The 27470-nt window shown below is 28.6% G+C and overlaps 1 protein-coding gene across 1 annotated transcript; it reads right to left on the bottom strand.

The window, feature by feature from the left end:
• Positions 1–533: 533 nt before the first annotated feature.
• LOC142330065 (palmitoyltransferase ZDHHC17-like) lies at positions 534–27465 on the bottom strand. Its single transcript, XM_075375099.1, has 5 exons — positions 27332–27465; positions 18077–18178; positions 16926–17072; positions 7295–7464; positions 534–892 (listed from the first exon to the last, which is right to left on the bottom strand). Exons 1-5 carry the CDS (start codon positions 27446–27448, stop codon positions 742–744), a joined length of 687 nt encoding a protein of 228 aa, XP_075231214.1. The 5' UTR covers positions 27449–27465; the 3' UTR covers positions 534–741.
• Between the last annotated feature and the right edge of the window lie 5 nt (positions 27466–27470).

Here is a 27470-nt window from a genome sequence, read left to right as displayed (position 1 = left end):
AAATACCTTTATAATTATAGACAATTTTTCATAAAAAACTTATTTCCTTTATTTCACCAGTAATTAAATAAAACTATATATAAAATCTATTGCATCAAACAGAGCAGAAAGAGAACTAAAAGATGAGAGTATATGTAAAAATTTAATATGTTTAGATGTTACGTTAAAAATGCTTCCAGGAAAAATATATCTATCTAAACAAATATGCTACTCATATTGTATAAAACAAAAAGTTTAAACTTGTGAATCTTAGTTAAGTTTTAAGACTAGTAAATCTGTTAAGACTATAATAAGAAACTGTAATTATCTTTTTTTACAAAAATTCCAGTGAGGCATATAATAATGCCCATCTTTCAGAAGTACTTAACACTGTTAAATTAATGTAAATCTTAGAAAAAGCTCAGCCTGTATCTTAAAAAGGCTTTTACCCTACATGCTTTCATTTTCATTTAAAAAAATAGTTAAAGTATCACTATTAAGATCCCATTTCCAACAAATTAACAGAAGGCCAGTTAAGAAGTTGAATGTTTAAATTAGAAAGTATGATAACATTTATTAAAAAATAAATAAATATGTTTAATTAGCAGAATGTTAAAATGCTTATAATATTACATATAAATTTTAAAAGATTATAGATAGGTAAGAAAACATTTTATAACAAATACAAGAAAAAGTTCTGAAATTTCAGTTAATTAAAAAAAAAATTAAATACTTAAAAAGAGGCAATTTGCAAAAAAATAATCATTTGACCATATCTTTTAATAATCTTTGTAAAAGGACATCGGCTAAATCAAGAGGTGTTCGTTGATCATTGTTCAGAGATTCTAAATTAGCGCCATGTTGAACAAGAATTTTTGCCACCTCGGTACGATTTTCTTCACAACTTAAATGCCTGAAAAAAAAATAATAATTCTCAATAACTGTATAAATAAATATTGATATCTGGAAGTTTTAATTTTAGTAAACAAATAATAATATAACAAGAAAACTGTTGGTTTTTATGAAACCAACAATCTTATGATAGTCTTGAACAAACAGCAGATAAATACCCTTTTGTTTTATTAGATGCCAGATCTCATCTGTGTTATGATATATGACAGATGTTAAAATAATTATAAATATCTGATTTAAATCTGCTACTATGAATATAGTTCAGCTATCTTGCCAGTCATGAAGTGATTCCTCCTGCATCAAGAAACATGTCAACCTTAATGGAAGTTTTCAGTCTAATATGACAACATTAAAATGAGTGTGTATTTTTTTGTTTACATTCAAGAAGATGCGATTTATAATAAATCTGTAAGCCAAAAGAAATAAAAATTTGTGAGACTCATGAAACATTAGTGAAAATTAACAGACAAATGTCACAGACATCAGGCACACACATTATTAGTATAAGTTGTTTACTGATCAATATGTCTGATCTACCATATGTCAGAAGTCCAGTCTCATTAACAATGAGCAACAACATATGCATGTTTTATTTCAAATTATATTTTTAAAACAAGCAATGAATATCAAAGTGTTTTAAGGAAACTCTCAAATCTTAATCAAAAATATGCATCCAGACACTTTCATATGCATAATTCTCCAACATGATTATGTGTGCTTGCATATCACAGAAAAAATTGCTTCTTTTTAAAACTGCATTGAAAAGAAACCATGAGTCACCTACTATGTTGCCTATACAGCTATGAACTTACTAACAGATTTTCATTAATTTAGTAACTTACAGGAACCTCAGAAGAGACATCTTGTTAATAAAATGAAAGAAATCAAAATATTCTTTCAAGAAATGGGCAGAAACTTTTGATGGAAAAAAATTTTGTAAACTCATTTATGCTATGGAAAATACTTGACAAACATCAGAAATTTTTTAGAAAAAGGAAAAACAAAAAATTTCATTTTTCCCATTGATATAAACTGTAAATAAAAAATGGACAAAACATTTTTAACAGTCCTTGTTCAATAATAAATAAGCCACTAGAATGATACTTTTTATTACTGCATACATCCAAGTACCATGGGCACCATTTTTGTCTGGAATGACAGTTGCAAACATACCCTGCATTTGGTACATCGATTTTAAGATTTAAATCAGAGTTGTAAAATTCTAATTATACAGAATTATAAAATCAACGTTTTGTTTTGACCATGAACATACATCCAGTGAAATTAAATTATTTAGATAAAACAAATAACTTGACTTTGAGGAATTACCAGTATTAGAAGATTAAACTTATCTATGACATAACCCCAGACTTATCCGAAACTGTCCTTAGGATTTTCTCACACATCAGCTATTTTTATTTCATATACAAACATTTTAATCAATCATTTTATGATCAGTTTTCATTGTGAAAAGCAACTGTTCAGTACATAAAAATTTCATGTACAAAAAACTTCAGAATGAGTGAAAAAAAAGACCGAGTTCATTCATTATTGAAGAAAAGTTATATGTATTGCTTACACAAAGGAACATGAAAATTGTGCTACAAGCAAAACATTTCATATAGCAGAGTCCTGCATTCATGAGTGGTGAAAGATAGAAAAAAAAATCTCCGATAGCCAAAAAAAACAAAAAGCATTTCGGTAGGAAAACCTGATAGAAGAAAATATGTGGAATAGACATCAGTTTGGATAAGCAATTTTTACAGAAAGTGTATCAAATGAAAGCAACGGAAATTGTAGATGAATTAAATATAGCTAGGAGTGGATTTAAAGCTAGTCTTAACTGGATATGCCAATTTCTTTGATGACAGGTCTGCTATTAAAAGAAGGATGAAAATACCACATAGTGGCTACCAGAAATATGAAGATAAATTGACAAAAAATTGACAAAATTTCTTGATACATTTACATAAAAGGATCAATTATTCCCTAAGCCACATACCAGTGACTTTGGATATGTCATCAACAACTGAAAGTGTAGTGCAAAGATTGTTCAGATATGAACTGCCAGTTACAAAAAACAATACTGTTTAGTGATGTTGACAACACTTTTGAATACGGAAAAATTACCCCTGTATGCGATTTTTAAAGGAAAAAATTTACTGAAAGGTGAAAATTTTCAACCTGATATTGCTGTACGAGCAAAAGAAAAGAGATGGATGAATAATGAAATAGTACTGGATTGGATTAAATGCATCTAGGAGTCTCGACCAGGTGCTTTATTACAAAATCTTTCAATACTAGTAATAGACATTTTTAGGGTCATACGACTGATTGCTTGAATATATTATCAAATATTATTCCTGGTGGAATTACATATATTCTTCAACCTCTAGATATCTATGTGAACCGATCATTTAAAACCAAAAATCTGAAAAAAACTTCACAGACTGGAAGGCCAGTGGCACACACGACAAAATCATCTCATAAGATTAAAAAACCATCAAAATCAAATTTGTCAGTGGATTATTGCAGCTTGGTCAATAATAAATGATTCAATTAAAATACCGTTCAAGATATTTCTTGAACGGTATTTTAATACCGTTATTTAAATTATTACCGTTATTATTATTATTACAGTTATTTATTTCAAATGCTCTTGATGGATAATTATTATTAATTGTGAGGATGGTTATTTGTGGTTAATTGATTATGAAAATAATTGCAATTCTATAGATGACAGTAATTAAAGTAAATACAAACAATAATTTCTTTGCTTTTAATTAAATATTTATAGCATAGACTAACATTACTGACATTAAGCAAATTACAAATACTGTTTTACATTGAATCTTCTATGATAATTTTGTTAATAAAATATAAAAAAGTAACAATGTTTTTTTTTTAACTTTTTAATTTTACAAACCAGAGTGCAGGTCTTACATGGTGTATATGATACTAGAGATACTTATATCTCTAACCACTAATATGAATTTTATAACCACAATACTGAATAACTAATCAATCAAAATAAAATACTTGACAGGATAAGATTACTGTTGAAGAAAAAATTTGGATAGAAAAAAAAGTAAATGAACATGTAAATAATATTATAAATACACATGTTTGTGTATTCCAACATGAATGTTGAACAAGAGAATTTTTTTATATGAATTATAAAAGTATTTGTGTTTTAACCAGATATTATGGCATAAATTTTATTTACATTTTCACAATAAAAGTTTGATATTTACAACATGATGAGAGATATTTTTCATCCTACTGTTAAAAGAATTAAAATTAACAGACATTAAATTTTCTTATAAAATTGAAAGTAAACAAACAGATTTACTATCAACCAGATGACCATTTTTAGGCTTGAAATTAATTTATATAAAGATCCCAATCCTATGTAACCTAAGATCCCATTTTTTAATGTGATGGTTTACAGAACACATTAAGTGCTGCTTGATCTGGATGCTTATTGCAAAATAATGAATTTTATTGAATAATGCTCAGATCCAATTTATTTACTAAAAAAACTAATGACAACAAACAGAAAAGAATCCAAAAAAAATTTTACAAATTCAATTAAACAACCTAATTCAAAACACTAAAGAAGGACCATAGAAAGCATGAACAGAAATGAATACTGGTCTCCATACAACAAAAACAAGAAATATTTTTTTAAAATCATACCTTAAAAATTATGTCTAGGAAATTGGCCTCACCTGCAGAAATATTAAAAATAAAATGAAACCTGTGGGAAGAGCAACTAGCATTTCTATATCTTGATTTGTAAATACTCAAAAGTTTAATTTGGGATCACAGAGTATCTAAAAGTGATATTGAAATTAGAATAATGGAGCATTTGACTCGTTAATACGTATCAGAAAAATTAACTATAGCCCAGCATTACCTAGAAACTGGAGCAAAATAGTTTATCAGAAAAAAGTTTTAAAAAATGTGCATAATAATAAAAAGGGATTTAATAGTTGGAAAACTTTAAGTAACATTTATTTGGTAACTAACAATTTTGCAATTATTATATCTTCCTTTTTCATTTATTATTCTTTTATACAAACTTTTTCTATAGTGACTATTCATGATGATGTTTTAAAAATCAAAACAGGTACCAGATTTAGATTTTAAATAACATTGTAAAAGTTTTTTGCATGTAATCTTGTTTTTCAATTTAACTGTTTAGCATAGTTTTTTATTTGTTTTTAAAGGTGAATTAAATATATCATTAGATGCTCAAAAAGGCTTTCAAATGAGTATAAATGGCTTTATGTAGAGTCGTCAATTAATAATTTGATATGGTATTAATATTTCAGGAGTCTGCTTAGAGTAAATTCAATAAACTGTTTAAATTCAAAAACATTAAATAATGGTTTTATTAGGAAGGCCTAGACTTTAAGTAAGAAGCTTACTTCGGAAATTTCAGGTGTTAACATTAAAAAAAAATTATATTACAATTTTAATAGTATTTATAGATATGAATAACAGTTTTGCAAACACAATTTCCACTGCACTGCAGCAGTCATATTTGAAAACTATATCATAAATTTAACATTACAATGATATTAAACCATTTTACTTATTTTATAAATTAACATGTTACAAACAATTTTTTTAATTGCAGATTAAATCACATAATAATTGGTCCAAACCACTGAAAAGTGGATATAACTTTTATTACAAGCTAACTCATTTAAATTAGTTATACCAAACAAACAAATAATAAAGTTTATTATTCGTTAAATAATAATATAAAAATTCTGAATTTTCTGTTTAATGTGTATAATAAATATGTGCACAAATAATTTTCATTAACTTGTTTTTAATTTTGAATTGTTTTTAACTTGAATTGTTTTTAATTTTGTAATTATTTTATTTATTTATTTAGTATCTTCATGTATTTAATGTATTATTATTATGTTTAATTACATTTTTAATTATTATGGATTTTGGTCAATTCGATTTTTTATTTTATAATTAATTGTTCATTTGATGATGCTCTGATCAAGATTTTACAACAGCTTCTCTTGATCTATCCAGGCAAAATGCCAATATATCCAGCCAGTTTTTTCAAGATTCCTTTTTTAAAGATCTACAATCTTTATAGTATGTTATACTGTAATGTACTATTATTCTGATCAGATTTATTTTACATGATTATTAATTTAGTGCTTTGATGATTCTGATCATTCTAATTACATAAGTTTTTTTATTTATACAGAAAATAAAAGCAGCAATATTATTTGGTAGGTTTAAAAATCATAAATATTCAAAGTTCATCTACACTATTATTTACGGAACAATTGCAAGCAAATTTTTATCCATTTTTCTAGGCATAACTGAGAAGGCTTTTGAATATATTTCATTCTGAAAAATCTCTAAAAAAAATGTAGTAATGGAGATATGTCAGCTGAAGCACAACTTTTAATGAACTGTGCGTGTCTAACACTGTTCGAGCTGGGTTTGAATTGAATGCTTATTAATATCTAAAAACCAATTTCTAGATTTCTTGAAATTCTGAGTTTCAAGGGTTAAAATAGATTTTTGAATTTTTTGAAATCAAATTATTTTTTTAATTTCTCTGTAACAAATGAAGAAATCAACCTAATTTTTGGTTGTGTAATCTTCATGTCAATAAACCAATTTCTAGATTTTTGAAATTCAGCCTTGAAAGGGGATGACGAAAGGTAAAAAAATTTTGAACAATGACTGTAAATTTTCCCAATCCCGACTATAATAAACCAGATATTCAGTAGATTTTGGCTTGCAAATCTCTTCAGATAAATATTTAAAAACCATCTTTGGGTTTTTTTAACGGGTGCGAAGTCACACAGTCGCACAACACGATTGAGCAACAGCGCGGTTTTGTTGCTCAACCAAAAAAACCACTGCCACTCTTACTGCATGTGTGACTGGCTGCACCTGCCTCCAGTTACTTGATTAAAGAACATAAAATAAAAGAATTGGGAAACCATATAGCGTGAGCGAAGCTGCGACAGGGAGCTAGTTTTATTACATATTTAAATATTTCATGGTTATAACTAATTTTTATATACAAATAATCACCAACAATAATTTTTTATCATATAAAAAATGTTGCTTTTGTACTTGCTTTAGCTGTTAAATTGTAAATTATTTCTCAGTAACAAAAAACTTAAAGTGTAAGGATATTATTTTGACAAACTTTTATTATTATATCATAAATTATACTTGCTTATTTAATTAACTGAAAGAAAATTATTAGTTAAACTACAGTATATTTTATGCTAAGATGGCTGCTAGATTATTTCCTAGCTTTTTTATATTCACACATATTTCTGGCATAAAAATTGTGGAAAGGGAGCACTCCCCCACCAAAATGTACCTTTGTGAATGAACTTACAATGGTGTGTTTCCATACACATCTCGGGCGTTGACATCAATCCCTTTGTCATTAAGAAGTAGTTGTACAATTGCTATAATACCCAACGAAGCAGCCCTATGCAATGGCCTTGCACCTCTTTTATCAGAAATATCTACATCTGCACCATTATTTAATAAAATTTCTACTATCTGAAAAAAAGTAAAAGATTAAATAAAATTCAGTACAAATGAAAAACATTTGTAATCATACAAAAATTTATTCCATAATATACGGATAACACTAAACTTAATGAAAAAAATTATTTAATACACTTTCTAGCAAACTTATAATACTACATGAAACAGTAAAGAAAAATGCCATAAAATACATACATACATGTAACAATGAAAATGGCAAGTAATGGAAGGCTTTTACAATTAATCAGTTCTCTTAAAAACAATAATCACATGAATATAAAAATTAAAAGAAAAAATTCTAATACTTTATTTAAACAGAATTAATAAAAAATAATCACCACATATTTAAAAAAAAATTTCAAGGGATCAAGTCTGCAGGCACATATATGTACAAGAGCTCCCTACGGATCTGACTTCTACAGCAGCAGTAGAGAAACATACATGCTGTAATTCTGTAATCCTGTATTCAAGCTAAGTAATTTAATTTAAAAAACAAATGACTTTACTAGAACAATTAAATTCCCTCTCAAAGATTTTTGTCACAAACATTTTCAATAAAATTTCAGAAAATTAACAAACTATAAATAGTTTTGTAAGCAAAAATTCAAAATTCAATATATATATATATATATATATATATATATATATATATATTTACATTTTAAATTCTGTTATATAAACCTCCAACTACAATAAAAGAGAATGGCAACTAGACCATGTTTTGGATGGACGAACACCACCACAAGGAAATCTACAGTGTTGAACTCCTCAAACACAGACTCAGAACTTGACACTATGTAGTTAAGATTAAAACTGAATTTACTCCCTAAAGAAAGCAACAAAACCAAGCCCCTGTAACCCAAAGAAAAATGGACCCTAACCAACTAATCAGAAAATGAAATTAACATAAAGCAACCAAAAAAATAACAATCACGGATAAAATCAAAGATCTAGTCAAAAACCTTAAAACAAATCACAGAAGTAGCCCCAATAAAACCCTGTAAAAGACATCAATGGTAGAACAGTGAATATGGCGAAATGTTGGAGATAAGACATCACCAATACCAAAAATCAGAAACATCCTTCCAAAATAGTAAAACAAAGAAAAGAAACCATCCGAACACTAAGGATAATAAAAAGACAATACCATAAAGACACACTGAAGTTAGTAGCAATGTGTCAAAAGACTATTACAAAACCTTAAAAAATCGGCTCCAAAAATATGAATCCCCAACCCTACAAATAAGGAATGAAAATCTGGCCCTTAACAATAAAGACAATGCAGAAATCCTAACTCAATATGTTAACAAACTCCTAAATTGCAAGGAACTGACAGAATTCCTAAACTTCAACACCGACACCCTAATAACAACACAACCAGAAAACATCAACCCTCCTACAATAAAGCAAGAAGTCTACCAAGCACTGGGTGAAATGAAGAATACAAAGCAGCAGCAGCAGTAGATCAGACTTTTGTAGAAATCTGGAAACATGCAGGAAAATCAGAAAAAATTTCCCTTCAACAAAACTACCAGAACCCTAGACAACAGCCCTCATCCATCTGCTACACAAAAAAGGGGACAAACAGACCCTAACAATTACAGGTGAATCTCACTCCTAAACACAACATACAAAATTCTTTCAAGAATCATCTTCAACAGAATCAGTCCACAACTCAAGAAAAGGCTAGGAAGATTTCAAACCCTGGAGAAGCTGTCCAGACCAGATCATGAGTGTAATTAGTAAAACTAATAATGGATTTTAACAAGAAAACAAAACAGAGACATGGTGATAACATTTGTAGATTTCAAGAAAGCTTATGACTGCATCCACAGAGAATCTCTACTAAAAATTCTATGACACCTCAGACTACATATTAAACTAATAAGCATGACAAAACTGACCCTCACTAACACTAATTCAAAGGTAGAATTCAGAAGTGAGGTCTCAGAACCATTTGAAATCAAAACAGGACAGCGCCAATGCGATGGATGGGCTCTCACTGCTATTACACAACTGCACTCTAGAAATGGTAATGAGGGAATGGCTCAAAAAATGCTCCCAAAAGTAAAAATAGGCTGAAAAAGCAACACAAACTGTCTTGGTTTCACTAGTGACTTGGCACTGCTAGCAAACGACATTGAGGAAGCTAAATCACAGATACTAGAACTTCAAAACATTGCAAATAAAACTAGCATCAAAATTTCATTTGAAAAGAGAAAAATTATGCCACAAAAACCAAGATGATTAAAAGAAGTAAACATAAACAGTAATAAAATCAAAATAGTAACCTAATTTAAATACCTCAGAAAAATAGTAACAAACAAGCTAAACAAAAAAAAAACCTCGATCTAAATAAAAAGAAACAGGCTAGCTAAAGCTCAAAAAATAACCTGGTACATTTATAATAAAAAAATGCCTATCAATAAACACAAAAATACACTACAACACAGTTCTAAAACCAGAAGCCACTTATGCAGCAGAAACAATCTTCCACCTGAACAAACAATCAAAGACAGACAGACTCCAGAAAATCAAAAGAAGAACTGGAAGAACCTGCATCAATAAAATGTAGCAGAAAGATAGGCAGTGGTGGATCATGCTCAACAAAGTTGTGTTCAAAAAGTTACAACCCATCATTGATACCATGCATAACAGGAAAATAGATTCTTTGGACATATCATGAGGATGCAAGATTCAAGACTTCTGAAACAGCAACAATACAATCTCGACTTGAAAAACACACCAAGAAAGGAAGCAGATGATCAGAGAAATAAAAGAGGATCTGAAGGAAATTGGCCTTACATCAGTAGAAACCACAGATAACATAAAATTAAACAAGAAAATCAAGAACAAAAATGATCGCTTCACACTCGCAAGAAAAAACTAACTACAAGAAAATTTTCAACACTAGAGAGGACACAAGTTTTGGAACATACGAAAAAGTACTAGGAAGACTGCAAGGCCCAAACAGTCCCATTAAAGAGACTTGGATAACGAACTGACTAAAGTGATCCTATGCAGTCATGAAAGATAATAATAATAAATCACCTAATACAGAAAGAGTATTGAGGTAAGACATATTTTATCTTAATTTTATCATGAAAGTACTTTTGTGGGATTCTGCATCCTGTCATGATTGAATTATTAACCCTTAGAAGACCAAGCTATCAAAAAAAGTCAAAACAATTACATCTGGGCTATATATACTGCAAATAAACCAAAACTGACCAGTAGTAAAATTAACCATTTTATTACCATTACTAACTGTTATAACTCCCTCTAGAATCATTAGACCTTGCCATTTGTGAGGGGGCTTGAGTGCTAAGTGATACACAGTAGCTGGGACAAAGCTGCAACCATATCAGAGAGGTACCTGTTTACTAAGAAATGATTCCTGAAAGAGGACAGCAGCTCATTCAGTAGTTGTTAAGGGCGTAGAAAAGGAGGACTTAAATGGCCATATCAACATCACTCAATCTTCTGAGTACTGCGCAGCTGAAAGCAATGAAAAACTACAGCTGTTTTTTTCCAAGAAAATGCAACTCTCTGCATTTTCAAGTACAAAGATGGAGGCGCCTTCCTAGGTAAAATATTCTGGAGGTAAACTAGTCCCCTGTTCGGATCTCTAGGTGGAGAGTACTAAGAAAGGGATCACCAGAAAATTAAAAAATAACATTCTATGAGTCGAAGAGTGGAATGTAAGAAGTCTAAAAAAGGTTGGTAGGTTAGAAAATTTAAACAGGGAAATGAATAGGTAAAATGTAAATGTAGTAGGAATTAGCAAGGCTCAGTGGAAAGAGGAAAACGACTTTTGGTCACGTGATTTTAGAATAATTAACTCCGCTTCAAATAAAGGGCAGGCAGGAGTAGGTTTCATAATGAAAAAGAAGATAGGGAAGAGAGTAGAATTTTTTTCGAAACACACAGTGATAGAATCATTGTAATGAGGATAAAATCAAAACTTAAGCCGACAACGATTATTAACATCTATATGTCTACAAGTACCAATGATAAATGATGAGGTAGAGTGTGTATATGTAAAAACTGATGAAACAATTAAACACATAAAAGGGGATGAAAGTTTAATAATAGTTAAGAGATTGAAACGCAAGCATCAGAAAAGGCAAGGAAGGAAAAATTGTGCGTGAATACGGGCTGGGCAAAAGGATTGAAAGAGGGGACTGACTTACTGTGTTTTGCATGAAATATAAGTTAGTTAATTGCCAACACCAGTTTAAAAATCATAATAGAAGAATATAAACATGGAAAAAGCCAAGTGATGCTGCCAGATATCAGCTAGATTGTATCATGGTTAAACAAAGATTTAGAAATCAGCTCGTAGACTGCAAAGCTTATCCTGGGGCAGACACTGATATTGACCATAATTTAGTGTGTAATAATGTGTTAAAAAAAGATGGTACCCCAATTTATAATACAAAAGAAAAGGTCGATAGGTGGGTGGAATATATTGAAGAGTTATATGGAGGAAATGAATTAGAAACTGTTATTATTGAGGAAGAAGAGGAAGTCGAACAGGATGAAAAGGGAAATAAAATACTGAGATCTGAATTTAATAGAGCATTAAAAGATTCAAATGGCAGAAAGGCTACTGGGATAGACGGGATTCATGCAGAATTACTGTGCAGTGCCGGTGAGGAAGCGATAGATAGATTATACAAACTGATGTGTAATATTTACGAAAAAGGAAAAGTTCTGTCAGACGTCAAAAACAGTGTTTTGTCATGATACCAAAGAAAGCAGGAGCAGATAAAAGAGAAGAATACAGAACAATTAGCTTAACTACTCATGCATAAAAAATCATATCTAGAATTCAGAAGAATTGAGAGGAGTGCGGAAAGTGTTAGGAGAAGACCAATATGATTTCAGGAAGATTAAAGGGCAAGGGAAGCAATTTTAGCACTCAGATTAATAATAGAAGGAAAATTAAAGAAATACAAACCAAAATACTTCACAATTATAGACTTAGAAAAGGCATTTGATAACATAGACTGGAATAAAATGTTCAGCATTTTAAAAAATTTAGGGTTCAAGTATAGAGATAGAAGAACAATTGCTGACATTTACAGGAACCAAACTGCAATAATAATAATAATAATGGAAGAACATAATAAAGAAACCATAATAGAAAAAGGGAGTCCAACAAGAATGTTCTCTATCTCCATTACTTTTTAATCTTTATAAACTATCAGCTAAAAAAGATAAAGATGCTATAATTTACCAATAATATAGTAATAATTGCAGAGTAAAAAAGATTTAGAGAAACAATGAATAGCACGGATGAAGTCCTACACAAGAACAATAGCATGAAAATAAAGAACAAAACGAAAGTAATGAAATGCAGTAGAAATAATGTATGTGGACCACTGAATATAAAAATAGGAAGTGAAAAGATTATGGAGATAGAATTTTGTTATTTAGGAAGTAGAATTACTAGATGGATGAAGCAGGAGCGATATAAAAAGCCGAATAACACATGTGAAATGAGCTTTCAGTCAGAAATATAATTTTCTTACATCAAAAATTAATTTAAACATCAGGAAAACATCTTTGAAAGTATATACTTTTTAATTTATTTACTGATACATAACTATTTTTTATGTTAAAGTATTAGATAAATTCATTTTTTTTTCTAAGAATTTTACCTATTATTTTGAACATAATATAACAAGGAGCAGATTTATAATTGATCAAAGGAAGCTTGGGATGTATAATTTATGAAATTTTTGTGATCCAGTTAACTTGGGGAATCAGTTCAAAAGGGTATAATCTAAAATGGTAAATAAATTATTATTATTATTACGATTAAAAGTTAGTCTAAACTTTTTTATATTATATTTTTAACTGACATGATAAATGGTGTAATTGTTTCATCTGACTGTAATATTAAAAGATTGTTTGTATTTAATTTTTCTGTTAATTGGTAAATTACTATCCCACTGAAGGATAGTAATCTTTTCATGATAAAATTAAGTTAAGATACATCTTATCCCAACATTCTGCACTAGGTGGTTTATATTAATATAATTTAATAGTTTAACAGTAGAGAGGAATAACATGAATCTTAAAAAGTTTAATTTCATTCAGTAATATATATATAATTCTGTTAGATTAATAGACCAAACTGCAAGAGTTATATTTAAAATAAAAGATATTGTAAATGTTTTGAATATCATTATATGGAAAAAAGTTTTTGGTCACCAAAATTAGCAAATATTTCAGTTTTGTGTTATTGGGTTTATTATACAAATAAATTACAGAAAATGTAATAAATACATTCAATCCAAGAGAACACATAAATGAATGCATTTGTATGCACACATTTTTTTCAAGGTATTATATTATGGTAGTAGTATAATCTGAAATACACATTTATGATTTTACATTCTATTAATACCATCATTTTTTGATCAAAAAACTTAAAAGATAAGAATATAAACATACTTACATACTTAGATAACATATGGAAAACACTATTTTTCATACTTACGTGATTTTTATACTGAAAAGAATTTCTGTTTTGTATTTTAATAATTATATTTATTTATAAATAGTTACAGTGCAGTTATTAACCAATGCACAAAGAATAATCCTCTACTTTTTAATATGATGAGTAATGAATATTTACATTCATCACCATGAAGTAAAATTCCGGCCAAATTTCAGTTACCCTGGTGAAATGAGATTATACTGAAATTTTTAAGAAGTTAAATAAGGGGCAAACTTTACGGCTTTTTTACCAAAAAAATCTCATAAAACATGTCCCAGAACTGTATTTCCCATAGTTTTCATGATATCCAATGTAAAACAGAAAAATTCAGTGATGAAAAACACTTTTCATAGGTTTGAAGTACAATAACTTTCTTAAATGGCTAATAAATGAATAAATTTTATTACAGAAACTTCTAGAGAATTTAATTCTGAGAAAATTGACATAATAAGTCTATGAAAAAAGCTTATTATTAAAAGAAAAATAAAACTTAAGAAAAGTATCAAGAATTTGTAAAAATTAAAAACAGCTGTTTTTAATACAAAAAATTTAATTTTTAAAAAATCAATCTTTAAAATTAAGGTATTTATTTTGATTTTAATAAAAGTTGCTTTTTTCCTTTTTTTTTACAATTATTACATCAATTTTCTCACAATTAAATTTACACGTTTTGATAATAAAATTTATGCATTTATTACTTATTTACCAAAATTACTATTCTTCAAACCTAAAAACATGTGTTTTTAATCTTTTAATTTTTCTGTTTATGTTGGGTAACAAGAAAACTATAGGAGATACAGTTCTGGGACATGTTTTATTCTACTTTTTCAGATCAAAAAACACAAAAACCATAAAGTTTATCTCTTATATAACATCATAAAAATTTCAGGATAATTTCATTTCACCAGAGGGAACTGAAATCTGTATTTTAAGCTCTAGAATCAGTTCAACTGTTACCCTTTTTTCCAGAATTATTCTGTATATACTTCTTAATACTACAAATAATATCAGTCAAATCAGAGAATGCATTTAGAACAATGTCTATAATTGTTTTCTGTAAATGAGCAGGACTACTGCATCTATGCATCAACAAATTTATAGGGTTAACAAAATTGAGCTATTTGTACATTGGACTTTTTTAAATTATAAAGATTTTTACTGACATTCTTATCACATGAAACAATAACCTCCCTCTTAGTCACTGACTGTTTTCTGTCATTTTCACTTATTTTGACTTCTGTTAAAAGATTTAGAGAAACAAAAATTAAACTGCATACAATTTGCATCAATTGTTCATAATAGTTTTTGAAGTATAGACAAAGATTTCTACCCATTTTTCAGTTTCTACTTCAACAGCTTCAGCTCAACATTTTTTTTTTTTTTAATTGCATGAAAATTTGTATAGATCAGAAAATAAATAAGGAAACGAAAAAAAATCACTTCAAGAGAATGAAAAGTTTTTGGATTTAACAAAAAAATATACAGAATAAATAATGAAAACAAGAGAGTTTTTCACCAAGGTCTTTTCAAGATTACAAGAGGTATTTTAGATAAAAGATGTATAAAATCCTTGAAGGTAGAGAATTTTAGTACCTTAAGATTTCAACATTCAGTCTATAAAAGTATAAACTGAGTTTATCCCATGTTTGCTTAAAAATGAATTTTTGCAATGGTCAGTTTATTGACCTGAGCTGAAGATAGTTTGGATAAAAAACACAGCTAGATCCTGCTCTAATCCAGCTGTTTCTTACCATTAGAAAGCTGTCACCTGTAATCCTGCCCTCACAAAAACTTATCAACTTACCAGCTTTATAAATTAGTTATTTTCTCTGACTTGCATGAATTTTTGGGAAATATTTAATGTATTTTCTATTCCTTTCCATATGTACATAATAATTTTTATTTTAATGTGAATCAAATTATTTTATTCATAATCGCTCATTTAATATTTTACAATAGATATTGAATTGGATTTTTACAGTTACTCAATTACATTAATAAATACATTTTTTGGCAATGGTTTTAAAAAAAAAAACATAACAGAAAGTTCCAGACCATTTAAAAACCCATTAACATCAAAAAATCATGTGATCCTTAACAAATTTATTTAGCTAGATCCTAGTTCCAGATTAAACTCCTCACACTTGTTTGATCACATGTTAAAAAATGTGATCACTCTTTGATCAAACTACATGTTTGTGCCTGCTTACTGCCTCTTTCCCAGATCCTTCTGTTTGCACTACTATAATTCTCAAATACCGTGAGTTTTAATATATATTTTCTAATTTCCTTAGTTGTTTAAACTCAATTACCGATTCTTTCTAGTTGTGTATCACCTCACACAACCTATTATACTGCAATGAAATCCCACATTACTCCCCGATTTCTCACCACGCATTCATTTGCTAGCATGTCAGTAAAAACATTATGTCACACGTAATCTACTTATTTTCATTATTAAAACAAATCAATTCAGCATAACATCAGTAGCATTTAATTTTTTATTAACTCATTCAATTTCAATTTTTAGCAGTCTTTGTAGTCTGTATCCTATTCAACTCATAGCATTACTAAAATTATGCTAATCTACATTACATTAGCTTATGGTATCCCGTTCATATAACATACTGTAAATATAATTTTCCACTGATTTAATAATGCAATATATTTCTCTCAACAACATGCTTAACCCAACCGTAAGCCTAGAAAAATATTACACATATCATACCGTAAATATACATGCAGCAGCATGGCATCAGAGTCACCACCATTCTGACTGCATACATCATATCATATCAATGAGTGTTGTTAAATCCAATAATTAAAATAATACATCATGATTTATTTATTATAACTATATTGAGAATTTACTGAATGAAGTATGACTAAAGCAAATTCAAGAAAAAGTGAAAGAAATGAAATGTCATTAAATTTATTAATATAAAGAAATTGGGTTTTTTACCTCTCTCCATCCCTTAGAACAAGCGTACTGCAATGCAGAATGTCCTTCTTGATTTTTTGCATTTACATCTGCTCCTTTTCCAAGTAATGTATGAACAACAGCTAAACGTCCAGCAGAAGCGGCCAAAATCAATGGAGTCATTAAAATCTGAAAATTGTAATAAATAAAAATTATTTCAAATTATTTTTTTTTTTAAATGCAAATGAAAATCTAACTGAAAAACATTTTCCCAATAACTAATAAGAAAACAGTACAACAAAAAGTTTTTTTTATTATTACATGTTTAAAACATTCAAGGAACAGTTCAAAGAATTTCCCTTCTGCTTTAATGCACTTGCAGCAGTGTTTAGCTAATGAATTAGACATTTTTTTGAATAAATTTTTGTCCTGATTTGTAAAATAGACTGAGTTTTCAGTCAACAGCTTAAGAGGTTCAGGTCATCTGGACTTTAAGAAAATACCATGCCTTTGATGATTACCCAGAATGAAAAATCACATGTACATGGTGATCATTCAATTGTTCCTTGGCATACTATCATTCAGAAAAAGTTTTATTGAAGTTGTCTCAAACTTTAAGAGTAAGGAGAGGATATCCCCCATTTTGCTAACGCCAATATCAAAGGATTGGTTAATAGCTGGAATAATAGTGGGTATAACAATACTTTCTGCTTTCAGAACAAAGTCATCTATAAAGCCTGTTGCTTTGTACTGCACATCATTTATCCAAATTCCAGTATTATTCATTTACTTACTCATAACTGAGAACTCCCTCTTGCTTCATCATAAATATTCCAGACAATTACATAACTATATATAAATATATATCATAATACATATACCAATATTATTTATATATATATATCATACTACATATACCAATATTATTTATATATAGAGTATGAGAAACTATCTGGAATGCATTAACTGTAGGAACAGTTTTTAATTATCTTACACTGCACATCAGTGATATTAAAGTGAATTATTAAGCACACCAAACCACAAAATGTTCAACTGGTATACCAGTTTAAAAACAATAAAAACAAACAAAATTAAAGTAAGAATTAACAAGAAAATATCTTAAGAAAACTACTCAAAATACAACACATCAGAATTGAATTTCCGTCCCTGAAGTTAAATAATTAAATACTAACATCATCAGCTGCATTTGCAGCAGTAGGATTTAACTCCAAAAGATATTGTACAAGTTCATCATGACCTCCAAGAGCTGCCCAATGTAATAGTAATCTTCCATTCTGAAAAAAAATTAAAAAGTAAATAAAGATTTAAATAAGAAAGTTAAAAAATTTTATTTTTTAAATGAGTATTAATAAGTAAATAAAAATATTCCATTTCTTTATTCAAACAAAATATTTATCAGAATTTTATAGAAACACTTTAAAATTTAGTGATTATGCAAATTGGAATTTAAAATTAGATAAAATTTAGCAAAAATAATATTGAAAGTAATAATTCCAAAATGTGTCAAAAAAAATTATTCAAATTATATTGCTAAAAAAAAACTTCAATAACAAAACATAAAGACTGAATAATTTCTGATTTCAAAATATTTTAATTTTAACAAAAATTACTTTGGCAACAAATGACACTTTTTTCTAGGCACAAAACAAAGTATCATAATCAGTGCCTAGATACAATATTACTTACTACAGCTCAAATATTACTACAGCTCAAACAACACCAAAACCACACTTAGAAATTATATAACAGTATTATAAAACAAATAAAATGTATAATTAAAATCATAATACAATAACCCATAAAAATTAAAATGCATACCATAATGGAGTGATTATTACATTGATATCATTGATATAACTGATTTTATGAAGAAATTCACAGAATAAGCACTCTGTAATTGCATCTAATTTTTTGTACACTTTAACAGTATAATACAGTACTTTTGAAATCAATCAATATTGAAGGTAATTCCCTTCCTTGCTTCACTTGCCTTAACAATCCTAGTTACTCTGTCCAACATGCTGTTTAATGTTAATTATAAAAATCTGTTAATACTTAAAATTTGTTACTGCTCAATATATTGCACAACATTTTTTTCAACAAATACAAATAAATGACCTTTTATATTCAACTAGTAATGTTTTTTGAAACTGTTTAAAAATCTGTATCTTTGAGTTATAAGATATAAAAATTTCTAATAATTACACTGACGGACAAAAAAACTTTTTTTATATTTCTCTAAGTGTGATACCATTTCTTGAATTGCTTTTTAGCGTATATTACAGATCTGTAAATACAATTTTTCTATCACCCTTAATTTTAAATAAATTACACTTAAAAAAAATTAAGGGAAAATATTAAAATTTATAATTTTGCATGGCCATAGCTATGTTAGAATGATTTCGCTGATACTTTTCTTTTATAAATAGCCTCAGGCACATCCCAATTTAATGTCCAACAGTAATCAGCTGGCATGTTAGTATTCCATTTCCCTTTATAGCGGCTTTCCATCACCGAAATGTTCATCATGTTTATCAGCTATGTCTCCGAGGTTGTCTGGGAAAATATTCAGATGTGAGCGGAGGAAATTTATTTTCAAAGACATATTACATCCCACAACTCTATATGAAGTAAGAAGTTGATTAACAATATCATGGTAATTGTCAGATTTTTGCTTGTCAAGAAAGTTTTTCAAGCATCTTTAAATGAAGCCCAAGCTGCACTTTGTACATTATTAAACATCGAGTTAGATATGTCATCCCCTGACCAACTCTCTTATTTGAGGACCAACAAATATTCCTTCTTTAATTTTTCCTTCACTTACATTCGGAAATTTCTGCCTGATGTACAAAAATCCAGGACTATCCTTCTTCATTACTTTTACAAAATTTTTCATTAGTTTTAACTTGATATAGAGAAGGGGTAAAAATATTTTTTAGGTTCAACTAAGGGCTCATGAATAACATTTTCCCATTTGGAGTTAAGCTGTCTCGTTTCTTCTACTCTTTGGTAACATAATATTTATCTCTAGATCGGCTGTCTTATTCACAAAAAAAAAACACATGTACTTAGTATAGACTAACTGCATGGCTAACAAAATAACTACAACTTTCAAATCACCACATATGTTCCAGCTATGTTTTTATTTAATGTTTTAATTTAATTTTTCAAGAATGTCGTTCATCACATCAAATGTCTCTTTCAAATTAATAGCATAAGCGATTGGTATCGAAGGATATTTGTTGTGTTGTCTAGTAGAACCACTTTTAAACTATACTTGGACGAATCTATGAAAAGGCGCCAGTCCTCAGGTTTATGAACTTGTCCTAAGTGCAACATACGCTCATCATTATTTATGCAACAAAACAAATTATTTTCATCAATAAAGTACTGAGAAAGTTCTTTTTGTCAGCTTCAAAAGCCCAAAATTTTTCTATTTCTTTAAAGTAAATCCCAACCCTGCAGTCTTGATCCTGACAGTTTGGCTTGATTTTTTGATAAATTTAAATCCCTAACAAAGTCATTTAATTCACCTTGTGATAGAAAGATGTGGCTTATTGGAAAATAATTCAAAATAAAAATAATTGTTGTCTTCTTCAATACTGCCTGATTCTTCATCGCTTATGTTTAAAACATAATCATACATTCACGGGTGGCTCAGGAACTGGAATAATTTCAGTGTGAGGTACAGGCCTGATTGCAATGAAGGATAATTTACAGTATGTTTAGATTTATTTAGAAATTCCAGACACACTTACTAAACAAGAGTAACAATCGGTTACATGATCCTTTGGTTCACGCCAAACCATAGGTACATATGTCACTATGATATGACTTAATTCTTTATCTAGTATTGTTTATTTATAGTTTACAAATTATGTTAACGAAGCTAAATAATATAAAATGAGCTAACAAAATACAATATAGGGGCTTAAAGTTCTAACTATAAATTGAAAAATTAAAAAAATCCTGAAATTAAAATTAAAAATTTTTTCAAAATTGATGGGTGATAGAAAGATTATGAGTTCATATTCATTTTCAGCATCAAAAAACAGATTAAAATCAAGTATCGCATGTTAGGAAACAAAAATTATGTTTATCAATGTTATTTTAGGTTATACATGCATTTTTAATGTAGTAAACATCAAAAATTTAATTTATTTTGGTGTTATTGTTATAGATTGTAATATTACTACTGTTTAGTAAGCAATACATTAAGAGTAACCTGTTATAGTATAATGGTATTTTATATAGCTTGTTTATTATTTGAAAAAACGTTTACTTCAGTAAAATTACTTCAATTAGTACTGTACTCTAAAACAGTACAGTACTGTATGTGTGGCTGGCCACCACATAGAATATTTTATTTTTTACTAAATATTTTTATATTATGTTGACAATTTTATGTTTTGAGTTTGATGTGTAATTTTAAAAAAAAGAAAAGTTTTTTATTAACTGATGATGAGGGAAACCGTCAAAAGTGCTATTAAATTTAAAAAAAAACAATAAGCATAAGGTAAGAGGCATTATTGAATTCTGTACTGTTGGTAGAAAATTGTGTTATACTTTTGTCTTGGACATAATTAGTATCGAAGTGAATATAGACAGATACAATAACAAAAAAACAATTGATTTTTACTAATATATATATTCATTTTCAAGAAATTCACTGATGTCTGTTTTCAGATTCACATCAATCAGCTTGTAATCTTGCTTTTTGAGCTAAAATTTTAAGAAAAATTTTGGTAAATTGTCCAGATGTTTTGGGTCAACATAGAAAGTCATTAATTCTTAAACTTTTAATAACTTTGATTTTCTTAAAATCTTTAATATTATATACACAATAGCAATAATAATTTTGACCCAGGGGAAATTTATTGTATTTTTAAATAGTGAAGCAATTTAAATAAATTAAAATAGAAGATAAGCATATTTTTCACATAATAATTTGTCTTTTACATTTATTTTAATGAACACTTTGGTAATATTTCATTTTACTAGTGTTTAACAAGCTTCTATGTACTTCCTTTCACATACAATAAAATTTAACTGTGTCTAAAAAAAAAATCATATAGTTACACATAAATTAAACTCTACATTTATTGATGTAAAAACTGAAAAATTGAATGGTTGCCTCAACACTAAATACCAATGTATAAAGATAATTAGGACTAATTGTTTTTAACACTGCATTACCTCTGCAGCAAACTGATGCTGTAGGCAGAAATCATTTGGTTTAACGTGATGAAAGAGTTGTAACTTGTACCGCTCGCAAATAGAGCTGCTTATGAACAATGGAATGAGGAATTTGCAGTTTGTAACTAGTCCAACTAATTGACTTTCCAGGACTGGCAATGAATGCATCATATACACGATTCACAGTTTCATCACTAACTGAAACTTTTGCATGATTTAGAGTATGTGAAACAAGCTTCCAGTCTATCTCTAAAAGTCATATTCCACTGACAAATAGACTTTGATGTAGAAGTATCAATATTCCACTCAGTTAGTATACATCACTGAACAGGCATAACTAAAACTCCACTAATCAAAGTACGCACTGAACCTTCTATTATGGAGTCCACATCTAAACTGGCTACTACTGACTACAGTTGCATATTGACTACAACTAGCTTGCCTGCGCATGCATATTCTGCTGATCGTGAGAGTACAAAAAACAAATCTTGGAGATATTTCCTGTCGATTGAGCCTACAATTAAGAGATAAGGATGACTGGTTTTCTAAATGTAGGCCATTGCGTTTGGATATCTTTAGCCTGGACACCGTGTACTTACTAACTGAAAGTTAATGTTTAAAGTTAATTTCAAACTTTAATGAATAAATGTCATAAAAAGTGGCTAAAAAATCATGAAATGGGTAACAATATGCATACAAGTTGCAGAAGATTATTTTCAATAACAACTGAAAAACTAATGATAGGTGTGACCTGAAATTTTTATAATTTGTGCCTTTTATTTCAAAAAACAGTTGGTTAATATCAAAATCTGGCTTTGTTCCTTTAGGTACAATTACTACATATCAATAGAAAATTGTAAAATGAATTTTATTTATTCAAAATAATGGGTTCAACCCTTTAATATAACATTTGGAAAGATTTACAAAAGGAGTTGATAAAGCCGGTTTACAAACACCATGTTAACATTATACAACAAAATCTTTACACAACCAAATACAAATTACATAACCATAATTACATTACATTACAAATAATGTATAATTACATTACATACATTATAATTACATTACCAAATATCAAAGCATATATATTATATTTAGAATACTTGAGTAATATAATCTAAGATGGATAATATTAAATGTCTACAAATTTATGTGTTGTTTATAGTTTGTATAATCCAATGTGAGGAATTATTCAAATTACCAATCTTTTACATTCTTTATACTAGAGAATTATTGCTCATGTTAGTTTAGCTAGGTATGGCAAAAAGGGGCATATTTCTGAGCCTACTACTAGAAGTATAGAAACCAAAATCACAGTAGTGAAAGAATATCAACTTTCCCGTTTATTATTCTACACAAAAATAGCATATCAAGGTATATTCTACTCTCCAGTGTTTAAATTACTCAAAGTTAGAGCTAAGATTATATAGCACTTATCGGTTAACTGCCTACCATATAAAGTTGTTGAACTAACGTTAGTTCTTAGATGGCACAACTGAAATGCTATTTTGAAATAAGAAAATGAATAAATATAATCTAATCAAACTTAACTTACAATCGCTAACCTTGACTAGTGAGTGTACGTACATTGTTAAGTACCAATGTACTTAACAGTTACCTGTCCACTATATACATTCGTTTAAATCAATGTTTTAATCAAAGAACTGAAATGCTATATTTAAATAATTAAATAAATGAAATTATAAATATGATCTACCCAAATTTAATCTACACTCGCTTCGCTCGCTAAGATATTCTTAACCATATAGTTTAGTTATGAGATCATCCATAATCTTAGAATGTTATGAATTGAGATTAGTCAGTAGATTTTATCATTACCTTTATCGTTCAATTTATACATCGGGTTGATAGAACAAACTTTCCATTTAACAGGAAAAACTTGATTCAGAGATAAATTAAATATGAACGTTAATGGAATAATAGAGGTAATAGAATATGAAGAATAAAGGAGCAATTTTTAAATGCAATGGGAATATTTTGAACCAGACCAAGTCCTTTATTTGATTTTTATTAATGAAATTTTGAAAATGCTTCACATTGTGTAAAACAAAGTCACTGCCAAACAATAGCGATCTTGAAATGGCAAAAATTACTACCCAATGTAAGTTGCATCATATTTATACTACTAAGAGAAGACTAATCATGGTATGGCAATGTTTTAAAGAACAATAGTATAACAGTGACATGTGGGCTGATGATCCATGCTCACCATTACGTGGCGGCTACTGTGCATCACTTATGACAGAGTTGGAGTTCCCGTCGATATGAATTTTATAACCAGATTCATTGTTAGAATTTACTGAAGAAAAATATCAGCAAAAAGCTCAGCTGCTTGATACCAATCAGAAGAACATCTTTCACTGAAGTGGACAACAGATGGAATCTCATTATTTTTCCTCGTAGAATTTAGATAATTTCAGGTTTTGGTATCTATTAGTATACCAAATTCGATATTTTATATTAAATTATTATAGAATTGATAGCTTAAGATTTTACAACTAGATCTGAAGATTAGAAAATGAATTATATTTATCTTTCAAAAGAATGTATTTATATAACGCATTGGCATTCTTTTTTTTGTCTAATAGTTAATAAGCTCCACAGAAACCATGACAGATAAGAATTCTTTGGCGCATGTGTTTGATGGCACATACAAATTGATGGCCTCAAATTGTATAAAATATTTATAGTGTCATTTACCTCTATACTTTATAACTGTAACTGATCAAAGGAACAAGGTTCCTTTAATACTTAGTATTAACAAAATCAGCATTTTTAAACTCTCTAAAATAATCAATAAAGGAATCCAAATAACGACTATCACTAGTAAAACTCAATTTACGATATAACAGAGCTTGATATTAATTGCTTGCTATAAATTATTCAGGAGCACAAGAAATAAATTATCACTGCTGGGTAAAATATCAAGAGTTTCCTAATATGTTATTGATATAATTATGCTGCTTCATGCTAAAAACACCATAATCATTGGCTAGTGCAGTAACTGTATCCCATTCCATATTAGTAATTCCTTGTTCAAGTGATAAGCCATAATGCTATTTTTAGTCCACAAAATATGAGGAAGATTGTAGTTTCCAAAGATGCATCATTATATCTGTTCATGATCTCATTCACTCCAAGATGACTCAAAAATTTCAATTTTAGACAAAGGAAGAAAGTAAACAAAATCCAAGATTTGTTTATCAAATGACACATCAAATAATACAAATATTTGTTCGACATTAGATATGGATTAAGTAATAAGAGCTACAGATTTTTTTGATAATGCAAAAAGTACTTCCCCTTCCCTTGGAAAGGTACTTGTCAAGGATCTCATGTGACATCATTCAGTTGTATACTGTTTGAAGAAACAGACTCAATCTGCCATGTTTCAGTGATAATAACGATGTCATATTTGATAAGACTAGATAATATAGCTTGATGAAAATCAATTAATTTGTACTTATACTTCTTGAATTTTGGTAGTAAACTGAAAAATGATGATTATGTTTTTTAGTGCTAGTAATAGTAATATTGTTTTTATTGTAATAATTACGATTGGTATAACTTTTATGTACGTGATAGTTAAATTTTTTCCCTTTATTAATGTAAGAGTGTAATTCACTTTTGACATCTGTAAAATATTGTCTTTATTTGTAGCTCTCATCCCTTCTAATAAACATTTTTATCAATAATTTTATTTTTATTTAATACAACTGATTTGGCATCCTGAGGTCTAATGAATATAACTGGTTGGTATGGCTTTCTCATGATTCCCTTGATGCAGTTTAACAATACTAACAAGTGTAATATTAACTAGAACAGGTTATCCTTAACTTCTTCGATTTTATTTGAACAATTATCTGGTAAACTATAGATAATCAGATTTTTGTATATCACTTGTCTACCTTTAATTTCACACATTGTGTCCTCTTTGACATTTTGTGGGATGATAGGTTGATGCTGCTATCTTGTTTTATCTTAAAGATACATCTATCCAGTTCAATAATCTGCTTATTGATATTTGAAATTTTAGAATCCAATCTATCTACAACAGACACATAATTTTCAGCAGTAAATTGTGTACCCAATAGTGTGCTATTGAGAGTTTTTATCTGCCTTAAATCCTCCCCTATAGCTTAAAGTTCATTATTAACTTGAGTCATTTCATCTTTAGTAATACATGAATTATTTTGTAGACAATAAGTAGGTATAGAACCACAACATTTATTACAAGTCCCATCTATTAGTTTGCACCTATTACCACAGTTGGGGTGATATTTAATGCTACATGTGACACAAGTCAATAAGTCACAAGTCACAGATTTATGACAGTAACCAGAAGTTATTTTAAAAACTGCTCCTCAAATACAAACAAATTACAAATAAAATGCAGGCCCGTAAATGGTTTTCATAATAAGACTCTGAACACTAATGTTTCATGCTGAGTAACAAATGAATTGAAAGAAAAAATACTATTCTGACTCATAAATTCAGAAGTTATCTGAGTTATTTAATGCAGTACTAGTTTTAATAAAACTGGCATACAAAACGTAAAAAGTTTGTATATTCATAACATGCACAACAAAGTTTCAATATTAGTATACACAACTGGACAACCAAAAAAATACACATAATAAATTCAATCCAACCCTAAAAGTCCAAATTTAGAAATTTCATCAGAAAAGGAAGTGTAGTATCTCACCGTCAGATTAGGTATGGCAACTGCACAATGATTCAATTACTTTTTCGTTCTGTAAATGTTAATATCTTGGAATGACCGATCAAATCAATACCTGCATGTACCCAACTGTCATACTGTAATAAAATAAAACTGAAAAAAATAACTTAAAAGAGGTACCAGATATTCTAATATTGAAAATGCATATGGCTTTACTAATTTTTATGTTTTAAAGTAGGCTATCAGATCAATAAATAATCGCGTAAATAAAACTGATTCTACGTTTCACATACAGATATCTAACGGAAATATAAAAAAAGTCAGCAGAGAATGTATACTGAAAAAATAATAATTTGTTAGAATTTCAAATTGTATGTCAGAAGACTTAACAGTTTTTCTCGTAAAATCTTTCTCAACAGAACAAGAAATTACAGAAGGTATATAGTAGTTTTAAAATACGTTGTTTCAAGTATAAAAATGCATTCTAAGGTTATGTTGCCGGTAAGTGATTGTCAATATTACTTACACTATCCACAGCTGAAATTATACTCTTATCTACACTAATCCTGTACTTGATGGCATCAATTTTCCCTTCATATGCTTCTTGAAATGGTTTATTTTTATCTCTGCTACTGTCAACCATTCTCACACAATTCAAGATTTAC

Source organism: Lycorma delicatula, chromosome 9, assembly GCF_047948215.1.
Source record: "Lycorma delicatula isolate Av1 chromosome 9, ASM4794821v1, whole genome shotgun sequence".
Lineage (NCBI taxonomy): Eukaryota > Metazoa > Arthropoda > Insecta > Hemiptera > Fulgoridae > Lycorma > Lycorma delicatula.
This window is presented reverse-complemented; position numbering and strand designations above follow the sequence as displayed.

Excerpts from the sequence above, each read along its gene's own strand:
- LOC142330065 (XM_075375099.1), bottom strand. The coding sequence starts at position 27,448 with ATGGTTGACAGTAGCAGAGATAAAAATAAACCATTTCAAGAAGCATAT. Across the intron at positions 18,179-27,331 it reads TAATTTCAGCTGTGGATAGT|AATGGAAGATTACTATTACA; the intron begins GTAAGTAATATT and ends ATTTTTTTTCAG. Across the intron at positions 7,465-16,925 it reads GTTCTAAGGGATGGAGAGAG|ATAGTAGAAATTTTATTAAA; the intron begins GTAAAAAACCCA and ends ACTTTTTTTCAG.